At 38.8% G+C, this 13,288-nt stretch overlaps 1 protein-coding gene and 1 long non-coding RNA gene across 2 annotated transcripts; one reads left to right on the plus strand and one right to left on the minus strand.

The window, feature by feature from the left end:
- Positions 1–790: 790 nt before the first annotated feature.
- On the minus strand, positions 791–5,423 carry LOC311059769 (uncharacterized protein). Its single transcript, XM_084077814.1, has 9 exons — positions 5,339–5,423; positions 5,131–5,228; positions 3,988–4,115; positions 2,967–3,374; positions 2,670–2,883; positions 1,880–2,130; positions 1,623–1,770; positions 1,349–1,458; positions 791–1,162 (listed from the first exon to the last, which is right to left on the minus strand). Exons 2-9 carry the CDS (start codon positions 5,168–5,170, stop codon positions 851–853), a joined length of 1,611 nt encoding a protein of 536 aa, XP_083933940.1. The 5' UTR covers positions 5,171–5,228; positions 5,339–5,423; the 3' UTR covers positions 791–850.
- A 657-nt stretch (positions 5,424–6,080) lies between these two features.
- On the plus strand, positions 6,081–7,723 carry LOC311060585. The gene is made up of 3 exons (XR_014602288.1): positions 6,081–6,280; positions 7,362–7,457; positions 7,622–7,723. It is a non-coding gene; the product is annotated as an uncharacterized lncRNA (long non-coding RNA).
- The last annotated feature ends 5,565 nt before the right edge of the window (positions 7,724–13,288 follow it).

Here is a 13,288-nt window from a genome sequence, read left to right on the forward strand (position 1 = left end):
ACAAAACCCATGTTTTTCTTTTTTAAATTTAGATGTCAACTTCTGGTTTATTTTACAATTTGAAGATCCAGATGCGGATCCAGTTCAGGTTTTTGAATCAGCTTTGTTTGCGTACGTTTACGTGCTATAAGAGTGACTTTTAGAGCTGTTTCACTGTGTAGTCAAGGCAAAGAACCAATATTTTTTGATTTCTTGCCCACCTTTGGAGTTACATCATGGCAAGGCAACTCAATCCAAACCTCTAACAAAGTATTCTGCCCTGATATTTTAAGACATATAAAGGCATTGCTTTAACAAAAGCAGCTGTATATATATGTATATATATATATATATATATATATACACACACAACATTCAAACAAACACATGACAATATAACGGTTTTCCTCAAAATAAAGTGCAGTGTAATAACAATCCAATTAAACACTGTTTGGATACAATGTATTGCTGGGCTAACAAGGCCAGTAGGCCACATAGATTTTAAGGCCCTAGAATGCAGTCTCAGACAGGATTATAGCAAGGGTGGGGAACTTAAGTCCAAATCTGAACATTGGAAAGCTTTCATCGGCATGGCCTGTATGACATAAAGCAGAACATGTCCCTCAATACACAAAGTGCTTACTGATATTTTAAGATTCAAAATATAGGCACAGCTTTAACACAAACAGCTGGCCAATATAACATTCAAACTAACAGCTGACCAGTGTCCAGTCCAACAAGTCCAGTGTAATAACATTCAAATTAAACTGTTCTGTACTGAAAATGTACTGCTGGGCTAACAAGGTCATACAATTCAAGGATGGGGAGGGATGGGGAGGGGGGTACTTAAGTCTAAATCTGACCATAAGCTTTAGTGGCCGATGAAAGCTTTCCAATCGGCCATGGCTTTCTTGTACGATGGAGTGAGGTCTCCCTCATGGATTTCGTCCAAGAGGACCTCCGTTTGTATGACAGAAAGTACAGTGGCTACACACTTGGGGTACCTAAGGTGTAGGGCATAATAGTAGGCCATAAGGTACAAAACCCCCTGTACTACCTCACATTTTGGGAGTGTATGTATGGGCTCATCTCCTATAGCCAGGAGGCAGTTGGACTCACTCACAATCAGCACAGGAGAGTATAGAGGACGCTTCTTCAAGTACGCATTGGGGTCTTCTTTTTCCTTTAACACAAAACACACATCCGTATCAGGTAATGAACTTTTGTTTCAAGGATCATTTTTTAAACCTAAGCCAGCTAAATCCTGATGAAGTCATATGCAGGATCTTAAGCTATAACTAGTTCAACGCATCAGATTGTGTTGCTTTTGACAGGTGAATATTACACTGTAATGTGGTACACAGCTCACCTCCAGGACATGCACCAGAGCCTCACTCGCATCTCCTAGCTTCTTCGAAGCAGCAGTCGTAGAGGGGAACAGTGATGGCAGTGCACGGAGGACCATGAGAGCCTGTTGAACTGTTGAGGAAAAGATGCATTACTTTTATACTTTGATAAAGTGCACGATCAATGATGTACAATAGATATGTTTTTACATTCAACAAACGATGGGACAGCCAAGAGATGAAAAAGAAAGATAAGGCACTTGCACATTAACTTGATACCCAACATTAAGTGCTTACTTTTGGTCATTCCCATTGGAGGTTTCATCATCTTTTTCGCCACGCCATAAAACTGCACCTTCTGGCAGAAGTCGTTCCATCTTCCTTTCAGTTCATCAATGTAGTCGCTGTTATTCCTGTCCAGGATGCGGCGAAGTTCCTCCATCACCTATGAAATATTCAATATATAAACACAGACATTTTAATACATTTAGGTGGAGGAAATTAACAAAACATTATTACATGTTTTGAATTATGCCTTGTCAACAATCACTTACATGGCCAATGACCTTGAAGCAAGGATATGCCTCTATAATTTTGTCGTATTTGTCCTCCTCGCGAACAGCATCTGAATCGATGAATGCTCTTCTGGCTTTGAACTCTAAATCCAGGAGCTGAGAAACAGACTCGTGGTTTGGATTTTTCTTTTTGAACAACGCCTGTAGGGTTTTGTAGTGCTTGGCCATGGTTGCTGGACTGTCGGACTCGGAATCAGGACTGTCGATGTCTGCCGATGCCTGCTTGTTAGCTATAAGACACAAAGATACATATTAAAGTCAGATAGCTCTATATTCTAATAACAATCATAGTGTTTGTTCATTAACAGGGTTCTCCTGTCTCTCCATCTCTAGTAAACATAAAAAGCATTTTCAGGTTAGGATACCAATTTTATCAAATCAGGAGAAGACTCCAACAGGATAAAGAATAAACACGTGGAATTGGAATTGATGACACAGTAGTGGAGGAGACACAATTTTTAACTAGGACACTAAAATTCAAGCTGAAATGGGTACTCTTGATTGCCTGAAATTGTCAACCCACCTGAAAATGTTTTGTTCTGTTTATTAAATAGCTGCAGAGACTATAGCAATGATGAGTGATTATACAAAGTATGAGTGATTATACAAAGTAGTAAAGGAAAGTAGTTGCTGCACACAAGATTGAATGCTTCAGGTCTCTAATAACAGTCAAATCAGAATGCACATTTGCCAATACTAACTAACAACACATCACAAAAATATGAACCGCTTACACAGGTAAATGTGTGAATATAAATTTGAAGGTCACCTCTTTCTGCGGTCGTATTCTCCTCTGAGGGGCGGTCTAGAATGATGGTCGAGTCACCCGAAGAATCGATTTCCTCTGTGTCAGTTGGCTGATCAAGATGGGGCACAGCCAATGGCTGTGGGCGGCGCTTCTTTGAAGGTCTCCCATCTGGAAAGATCTTTTGGGGGGATCTCACGTTCTGCAACCTTTTGAATAGCTGTCCATGCACAGTGGCCTGTACAAGACAAAAGTAAAGCAGTCTAAACTCCACTTAAAATGCCAAACACTATAGCCATGAACTGGATACATTTCACTTACCCATGTAGTCTTATTGTTCAGGTCCTGCAGCATGGGGTAGTACAGGACTATTCTTTTTGCCATAGCTGTAACTTCTGGTTTTGATGGGTATCGGTCAGATTCAGCATCCCCCTTTGCCCTCAGGATTGCGATCATACTGGTCATGGTGTTACGGATGAGCCGGCATCTGAGGTCCTTGGACATTTCGCAGTTCTTCTCTTCACCCTTCTTCGCCAACTCAAAGTATTGTTTTCGGATGTGCTCAAGTTCGGTGTCTGTGTGTACTACGTATTCTGGGAAGGATATCTTCACAACCTTTTCAGGGGTTGTGTAGTTTGCAGCTGGACATACTCTAACAGGTGTGGACGTCTGTGGGAGTGGTGACTTGTTAGCAGAAGTAGAACTGCCTGAGTCTTCTCGGCCAGATTCCTATAAAATAAAAGAGTAGTATACTAGCAAAACCAACATTTCCTTTTTACTGTTAAGCAGAACAATAAACAAACAGTTGTGTGGTGTAACCAATGCAACAAAGTTAACTTACTAAAGTTAGTGTCAATTTAATAATGATTTAATAACTGAACACTTCTATAAGCCATCATGACTGTGCTGCTTCTAAGTTATATAGGTTGCTACTTAAAGGACGACTTCACCGATTTTCAACCTATCTTCATATAATTGGTCCTCACTAATACTCATGATTAAAAAAAATCTACTCGGTCTGTGTCTCAGAGGAGGGCTGTCTACCAGTGACATCATCAATGGGGAATTCAAGCTAATAGAAACGGCAGGCTTTCTATTCCTGGAAAGTTGCAATGCAATAAAAGAAGCCATTGTTCTCGTGTTAATAAAAATCTAAATAAAAAATGTGAAATCTTGTCGGAAAAAAAAATCATGCCTAACGATGATGTCATTGATAGACAGGTTTCTGGACTGTCCACAGCCCTCCTATGAGACACAGACCAAGTAGAAAAATGTTACCATTTTATCATGAGTATTAGTGAGGACCAATTATATGAAGATACGTGTTATTGTAGAAACTGACCTCGGCATCAACATGACCTGAAGACTGCCAGACTGCTTTTCTCCTCAAAAAGTTTTCTGGGCCTGGGAAAAGGTCCCGCAAGTCTGAACGAGTCAGGGTGCGCATCATTGCCTCACTGATGCTTGCAGCTATAGGAAAATAGGAAAGATATTATAGATCAAATTAATATGTCAATATATAATATAGCAACATTAATATATCAAATACTGTGACCTGGTTGCTAGGCCAACTGGAGTCTGGGGACTGTTTATTGATCAATTGATTTAATTATTAATAAAACTGGAGCTGCAAATATTGATTATTTTCTTAGCAATAACTCCATAAAGTAATCTTCTATTTTTTAGAAGTGTTTTTCTTTTATAATATCAATGAAACTGATTTGATCCAGGGGGTCGCCAGCAAAATGACTGATAATTAGGAACCAAATGGACCCTTACCGGTCCATTTGTACACTGGTAAACAGGTCTGTAACTCTCTGAGTTACTGCTGCAACCATAAATACAATAACAAGCAACTAAGTGGCTTTATATCTAAGCATCTATATAAAATATATAGTATTATAAATATTAGCCCTACAAAAAAAGGTATATCAAAATAATATTTAACAAGAACTTTGTCACATCACAAGAGTACAGGTTGAATTCAATTATTTTTCTCTAGCCTGCATGTCCCAGTTATCCAAAGCTTAAATTGGCATAGAGCTTATTAGATCAGCCCCACTAACTTCATTCTAAGTTTTAAAACATATGTATTGTGTCATTTCCAGTGGTGTAAAGTCACTAGGTACATTTACTCAAGTACTGTATTTAAGTACAATTTCACAAGTTCCCAAATGTATAAAATCCTTTGAAAATAGCAGACAAATATCCCAAGTATATTATAGGTCTGAACTGGTTAGTTTATGTTTTACAAAGTAACTAGTAAATAAAGTTTTCAAATAATTGTTAGTGAAGTAAAAGTGTAACATTTGCCTCTAAGATGTAGTGAGTAAAAATATTGAAAATACTCCAGTTCAGTAAAAGTACCCCAACATTGTACTTACAGTACTCGAGTAAATGTATTTAGTTACTTTCCACCACTGCTTTTACTACGTTTTTATAAGTATCTTAAATTATGTTTAAAAAATATTTGCATGCATTTTACCCCTTAAAGTCGCCACGGTGACGTCGTCCAATTCATCCATGTTGTTAGCAGAACTAGCTAGCTGGTTAGCTCACCTTGTTGGCTTGAATGGCTTCGTTCTGCAAGTGTGTACAAAGTAGAACAAACACATGTATTTCAGACATAAATAACATTCAACCACGTTGACGTCAACTTCAAAATGTACATCTAAAATTTGTATGTAACTTACCAGCAATAACGTGTGGTTTCAATTCAGGTTTCGTGGTAAAGTTGCAGAGAAATAAACACGGTGTTTTTCTCATCATCTGAGAACCTACTGGAGGTGTAATCACTGATAATCAGTACAGCTGTGTGATCTGACATCACAGGGGCGGTGTTCACTTCGGCTGTACTCGGGTTTCTTCGGCCCTTGGGTCGCTACCATTGCCAAAAGGAAGGGGGGCTGTAACACTAATTAATTCGTAAATCAATTTAAAACGCATATTTTCTTACTTTATGAGGGTTTAATAACAACATTGTTGGTAAATATTTGTTTTTGTTCCCTCCAGTGTATGCAGTGGAATGAAAATGAAAATATAAGATAACTGAAATAGAACTGTACCCTCTGGTATAGTGGTAGGGACCGGATATGCGCTTTGTAAACAACAGCTGCGCGCCTTGGCTCAAAAAAGGGAAGCAGAATGGAACGTACACAGTCACAGACCCGGCTTTACCTCCACATCTAAAAGTTATTGCCTTATTAGATTTCAGTATCTGAAGAAGCCGTTGTAACGTGTTGCTACAGACGGACGAAAAACGTTGGACTTTGAAGATGATCTGGCGTTGTTTTATCTGCTACGTTTTCGTGGCACTTAATCTCAAACAGCTGTTGAGTCACTATAACTCCTTACACAGCCGTAGTCCCGACTTTCGCGTGGTGTGTGGCATTGATGGCTGTCCAAATGACTACAGGGTGTATAACTCATATTATTACCACATAAAGCGAAAACACGCGCATTATCTTCAACAAGTTGCGCATGGAAGGGGGGATGACGGCCGAACCTGGCAACCAGGAACGCTTGAAACCACAAACAACACTGTGAACAACAGCTCTGTAGCTGAAGACGACGTCCCTACAACGCAGGAATGTCCTTCAGAGACTGAAGATGATTCATTCAGCGCCACTCGAACGGTAGGTAATCATTGTTTTGTATATTCATTGTGTATTTATCTCTCTAGCCCTGGTCCAGAGCTCTCCATCGCTAACGCTCTGCCAGCGTCATAGACAGATAATTCCACTGCCGTGCGAGGTCTCCGTCTTTAGTAAAAAAAATAAACAAAACTATTTCGCTACTCACTGAAACAAAGGCAGTTTTGTGTTGTTGAAAGTCTATTCTCCAGGGTGGGCAACGTCTCAGCACCCCACCTTATCTGTATAATACATTTTATGGGCAGAAAGTAAAATATGTCCGCCAGACGGAAATTATTGCATTTACTCCACTGCGCCCCCTACTGATCTGGTCAATGGTAATTTATATTGACCAGATCTGTAGGGAGCGCAGTGGAGTTCATAAAATAATTTCTGTCTGGCGGACATATTTAACTGTCTGCCTAAAAACTGTATTATACAGAGAAGGTGGGGTCCTGAGAGGTTTCCCACCCTAAAGAATAGACTTTCAACAACACAAAACAGCCTTTATTTTGGTGAGTAGCTGAGTAGTTTTATTTTTTACTAAAGACAGTTAATACAGAGAACTCACTAACGCTCGGGACCCGTCCCCTCCTGTCCCCTCCCCAGAGAGCTTTTAACCAAATGGACTTGCTGGTTGCTGCGGGTTCATTTGGTTTCATTTGTACAGTCAGAGTTGCAGTTACAGACCTGTTTACCAGTGTACATGGAACCAAATGAACCCATAAGTGTCCATACAAGTACACACAACTGGAGAACACACAACAATAGTATTTTGTTTAAAGTTTCACTGGTGTCTATATAAGTACAGTAAATGGATAGTTAATGGAATTATAGAAACAAATACATAACATATTGGACTACATCTTATCAAAGAGAAGTTCTCAGATTGGGGTCACATACAAATCCTATCCAATGGTGTTCTGTGGCTTAATACATATTAAATGGCGTCCTTGATTATAAATGTTGAGAATACTGCCTTAAGCTATCTAGGTTACCTAGTTAAGATTAGTTATATTGTATGGTGGTGTTACCTTCAACACCGTTCCCTGTTTTAATAGAGATATTTGTTTATCTTTTTCAGAGTGGAGAAGGTGGAGATGGTCGTGCGAAGGTTGACCTTTTCAAACATGCAACTGCATTTCTTCTTCAAGCCAGGGAAACTCAACGACTGACACAGGTAGTGTGCCATTGTCTTCTAATGGGATTTCATTGTTAGTAGCAAGCATATAATAAATAATCTTAAAATTGGATAATAATTTAAAAGCCCTCATGGGAGATGTATTGTTTGTTTATTTATGTATTTGTTTGTGTATTTATCCCCCCACCCCCTCCCCTCCCCAGAGAGCTGTTAACCAGATGGTGAATGGAGTCCAGCAATATCAGGCGGCATTACTGGAGCACCTAAAACATCAAATGAGTGACATGATTGAGGGTCATTCTGGGGACCTTGATCAACTGAAGAGTGATATAATGGGTATATTTGACCAGTTTATTGACCCTTTCAGTGAAATTTCTACAACCCACTTGCAGGACAAGACAATCAGAGAACTGTTGCAACCGGTTGAAGCAGAGCTTATTGTCTTAAAAAATACAGCTTGTTATGTGAAACGTGGAGATTCCAGAGCCCTTACCATTAAGAGCCATTACTTTCATGACATACCCCTGCTTAAAAGTTTGGAGCAGCTGCTATTACACCCAAGAATTCTTCAAATGATTGAAGAGGGGCCACAGCCATGCAAGGATGGATTTGTTTATGATTTAATTGATGGAGACATTTTTAAGTTGCACCCACTGTTTTTAAAAGATCCCAAAGCATTGCAGTTAATTTTATATACAGACGAAATTGAATTATGCAATCCTCTTGGATCTCGGGCAAGCAAAAACAAATTGTTATTGATCTATTACACCTTAGGTAACATCAATCCTAAATACAGATCAAGACTTGCTGCAATTCGTCTGCTTGCCATGGTAAAATCAAAAGATTATGCCCATTGTGGTATTGATAAGATATTTGAGAGGGTTAAACGTGATTTAAATGAACTGTATGATGGTGTTAAAGTTGTCACTGCAAATGGTGAGAAGACGATCTATGGGGCGGTTATGTCTGTGTGTGGAGACACTCTAGCTCAACACGAAGTTGCTGGATTTAAGGAAGGAGTAGGATTTGCGTACAGTAAATGCAGACACTGAATGCAACTTTGAAGACATGCAGAAACAATTCAATGAAGATTTGTTTGTTAAAAGGACCATGCCAAGTCATATAAGACAATGTTGTGACATTGAAAAGGCAAGCACTGACTTTGTGAAAGAAAATCTAAAAACAACATATGGTATAAACAGGAGGAGCAAATTAACAGAATTTCCACACTTTGATATAATCAATCAGACCCCTCAGGACATCATGCATGTTATTCTTGAAGGTGTTGCCCCATATGAAATCAAATGTGTTTTAAAGCAACAAGTGCTTTCAGGGCATATGGAGTTGGACACATTGAACAGTGCTATTATTGGTTTCCCTTATTCTCCTCTGGATGCCAGGGATAAGCCTTGCCCCATATCTGTCAATACATTGACTTCAAATGACAATAAACTGAAACAATCAGCTGGGCAGATGCTGGTTTTATTAAAGATCTTGCCATTTCTTTTTGACACAATGGGAGAAAATGATTACACAAAAATGCTGCTTAAGTTGTTAGAGATAGTCAAAATTGTGTTTTCACCTATTATTGCTCTCACCACCCTTTCAAGGTTGAAGCTTTTAATTGAGCAACATTTGAAAGATTTCAAAGAACTGTTTCCAGATACAAATATTATACCTAAACAGCATTACCTTTTGCATCTTCCCTCTCAGATTAAAGCACTTGGTCCTACAGTGAGGCATATGTGTATGCGCTTTGAGTCTAAACATTGTTTTTTCAAACAGTGGGCTTTGAAAAGTAGTTTTAAGAATATTTGTAAATCTCTTGTGAAGCACAACCAACTATATGAATGTAGTCAGAATGTGCACAAGAAACATCCAATTGTTTCAAGTGAACTTGAAATGGGCCCTGTCTCTGAGGTGAAGAATGTCCGATATGTAGAGGGGAAGATTAAAGACTTCTTTGGAATAGAGAAAGTTGATCATGTAGTTTCTATACCGTGGATAATGCAGCATGGAAATAAGTATACATGTGGAAAATCTTTGGCTATTTCTAATGTCATCAGTGGTACTCCAGAGTTTGGTCTTGTGAAAAACATTTATATTGTAAATTCATCATTGTATTGTTTGGAATGCCAACCTCTCACTACAGTTGGGTGGAATGATCAGTATTTAGCGTATGAGGTAGAAGTTCCTTACCAGGCTAAAGCCAATATTTTTGTTGATGCTGGAAAACTTGTTGATTATATGCCATACTATTATGTGACATTAAATAATAGAAAATACATACCGGTTAAGTATGAGCTCACAGACGTCATTGCACATGCTTAATGTTGTGTGGGGAAGAAAGAAAACTGTACTTTTCAATAAAGATGACTTTTCTGGAAATCAACTAAGTCTTTTGCTTGATATGAGAGGATACAACTTTTACAAATAACACAACAGCTTAAAAAAAGTGTGATATGCCAAAAAAGCTTGTTTTATCCTAAACATGACTCAATACCAGATAGTTTCAAGATTTTATCACTTACCAAGATATTCAAGTTACACTGTATGAAAACAAGTCCCTTTATCTCACAGAAATATGACTGGTAAGATGATTTAACCTTATATTAAGTGTGATGAGGTATTTTGAATAGAAATAAGCCAGATATACTTCATAAGATTTTGATTTTTTGCAGTGCACTAGCCACTAGACAAAAGAATGTCTTTGCACTTTCACACTTGGGGTTCGTACATCTACATACACATTCAAATTTAAAATATAAAGTACTTACCCCATGGCCACGGATGTTACAATCATGTACGGGCCCTCATAAGTATCCGTATCTTCCGTATTGTTCAATAAAAATCATTTTAATCCAATCAGTGGTCATTTTCTCCGTATGCTTTCAACTGCGCGATCCTAGCGGTTGAGAGGTGTATTGCACTGTTGGTACATTATAACTCTATGGTAAAATGGCCACCAATCGGATTAAAATGCTTTTTATTGAACATTACGGAAGATACGGGTACTTCTGAGGGACCGTACATGATTGTAAAATCCGTGGCCATGGGGTAAGCACTTTATATTTTAAATCTGAATTTTTATATAGATGTACGAACCCCAAGTGCAAAAGTGAAGACTATTTTAACTGACAAGGCTATTAAATATATCGTTAGAGTAATATAATTACACTAAATATATTTATTACATTAACCTGAAGCCTTTGCGACCGCACTGACTTGTAACCAGGCCAGTTCTTTAATGTCAGTCACATGGAACTCTTTCATTGTCAAATCATAAAGTACTGGGTGAGATGCAACAGCTACAACCAGTTGGTCCACTGAGAGCACCGTGTTGCTTCCTGAGTCTTGGGACGGTCCGCCTTCGACTCACCCGATTGGACAGAGCGGGAAAATCAGCTCCTGCCTCCAGCAGTTTTCTGCTTCTTCGTGTAGAGCGGATAAACGCAAGGTCTGCGCGACAAGCGGAAAAATCTGCTCTTGCGTGAATCGACGCATTTGCATTGACAAAGCATTGGCAGATTCTGCCCCCGAGGGAAAATAAAAGTGCGGTGGGAGCGCGCCCTAATGAGTACTTTGACTTTTGGTACTTTAAGTATATTTTGATGACAATACTTTTGTACTTTTACCAAAGTAAATTCTGAATACAAGACTTAGTAGTTCTACATTGCAGTATTGATACTTTTACTTAAGTAAAACATTTGAGTACTTGTTACACCAAAAACCTATAACCTCTAAATGTCTGATTATAATCGCAACCTGAATATTTCCCTAATTGTAAAGCTTTTAGTTTTTTAGTCATGTTTATTTCGAATAATAAAAAATTCGAAATCACAAAGAAAAACCATTAAAATGAGATTAAAATATAGCAAAAACAGAAACGAGAGGGGGAAGCAAAAAAAAGTAATCTGCATCCGAAAAGGAGTGAGAAAAAGTCAAACTAATCCGTAAAGCTTAACGCTGAACATCTTTTCTGTCTCAACCATTTCTCATGTGAGGACCAAGGGGAGAGACACACACACACACACACACACACACACACACACACACACACACACACACACACACACACACACACACACACACACAGTGGTGTAAAGTAACTAAGCACATTTACTCAAGTACTGTACTTAAGTACAATTTCTTCTACTCCGGTACATCTCTGAGGAAAATATTGTACTTTTACTCCACTATAATTATTTGAAAACTTTAGTTAATAGTTATTTTTTCAGATATATTATTACATTATAAAATACATAAACCACCACAATGTGTCGCATCGCAACGCGTTGTGAGCTTTTAGATCAGCTATTTTCAAACATTTTAGTACTTTTACTTTTGGTACTTTAAGTACGTTTTGATCCTTTAGTACTTTTACTCGAGTCAATTTTGAATTCCGGACTTGTACTTGTACTTGCTTCTACATTGCAGTATTGATACTTTTACTTGAGAAAAACATTTGAGTATTTTTTTTCAACCACTGCTCACAAGCAATACAAGTAGAAACACGCACATGCACACACACACGCACGCGCACGCGCGCGCGCTCACAATGCACACTGCCTTTGTCAAGGCTATGAGGACACAGGACTTCATTGCAGGCACAGAACCACCTACATTTTCACATTCTTTCCCTCTGTGTGTGACTGCCTGTTTCACACTGGCCCCGGAAAGCAGAGCCAGCGTGAAGCTAGCAAACAGCATCTCACAGAGGCGCTATATACGCCCACGCTACGGCTACGTGCCGCGCAACAAACACACACACACACACACACACACACACACACACACACACACACACACACACACACACACACACACACACACACACACACACACACACACACACACACACACACAGGCTAACTGTAAACTTTGACCTTGTTTTGCTGCCGTGTGACCTTGAACTTTGAAAAACAATCAATACGTGAATCAATACTGCAGTTCGTGGCCGTGGTCATCTGCCAAGTTTTAGTTTTTGTTTAGTTAGTGTGGTTGCCCAACAGGGCAACCAGACTATTGTTATTGATAGAAAGTGCGGTCCAATACTTTGGACCGCATCTCCTCCCACAGTTTTTATCCCCCAATGTTGTGCCATATGTCAAAATGACCGTCTAAATCGGGAATCGTGTGCTTGTATTTTGCTAAGAGATTGGTTAAATGGTTTAATTGATATTGATTTATTAGTGCATTAAATGTCCCCCATCCACTTTTATGTAAAAGTGAAAAAACTCAACTTCAAGTATTTTTTTCTCAGAAACCTTAAGAGCTAGAGTTATCAGATTTGGAGCGAAAATTTATAATTAAGTCCCAAATTATTTAAAAAAATATCACACCATTCGGCCTCATGGTGGCGCTATAACAGCCCCCTTTACGTTTTGGCCCGTAACTCTTGAACCGTAGGTCCTAAAATCAAAATTTCTTTTCACCTGGATTCCTTGGGTCACGACGCATCTGCGTCAGGATAGATTTTTTGATATTGATTTATTTTGCATTAAATTTCCCCATCCACTTTAATGGGAATTGCAAAAACTCCCATTCAAGTATTATTTTCTCGGAAACCGTAAAGGCTACAGTTACAAAACTTGGAGGGGAGGTTAATAGTTTTTTGAAAAATTATTAAGAAAATAATCACACCAGTCGGCCACATGGTGGCGCTATAACAGCCCCCTTTACCTTTTGGCCTGTAACTCTTGAACCGTAGGTCGTAAAATAAAAATTTCCCTGGATTCCTTGGGTCACGACGCATCTTCCCATATAGGCCACGCCCATTTGCGTCAGGATAGATTTTCCACCATTTTGAATTTTCGTCAAAACACACTTTTTGCTCCTTTTCCTTCCATTTTTTCCCAAATCTCACACAA

This window comes from Gymnoscopelus microlampas (genome assembly GCF_963454915.1).
Source record: "Gymnoscopelus microlampas genome assembly, chromosome: 14".
Classification (NCBI taxonomy): Eukaryota; Metazoa; Chordata; class Actinopteri; order Myctophiformes; family Myctophidae; genus Gymnoscopelus; species Gymnoscopelus microlampas.

Excerpts from the sequence above, each read along its gene's own strand:
- LOC311059769 (XM_084077814.1), bottom strand. The coding sequence starts at position 5,170 with ATGGATGAATTGGACGACGTCACCGTGGCGACTTTAAGGG. Across the intron at positions 4,116-5,130 it reads CACCGTGGCGACTTTAAGGG|CTGCAAGCATCAGTGAGGCA; the intron begins GTAAAATGCATG and ends ATTTTCCTATAG. Across the intron at positions 3,375-3,987 it reads CAGGTCATGTTGATGCCGAG|GAATCTGGCCGAGAAGACTC; the intron begins GTCAGTTTCTAC and ends TTTATTTTATAG.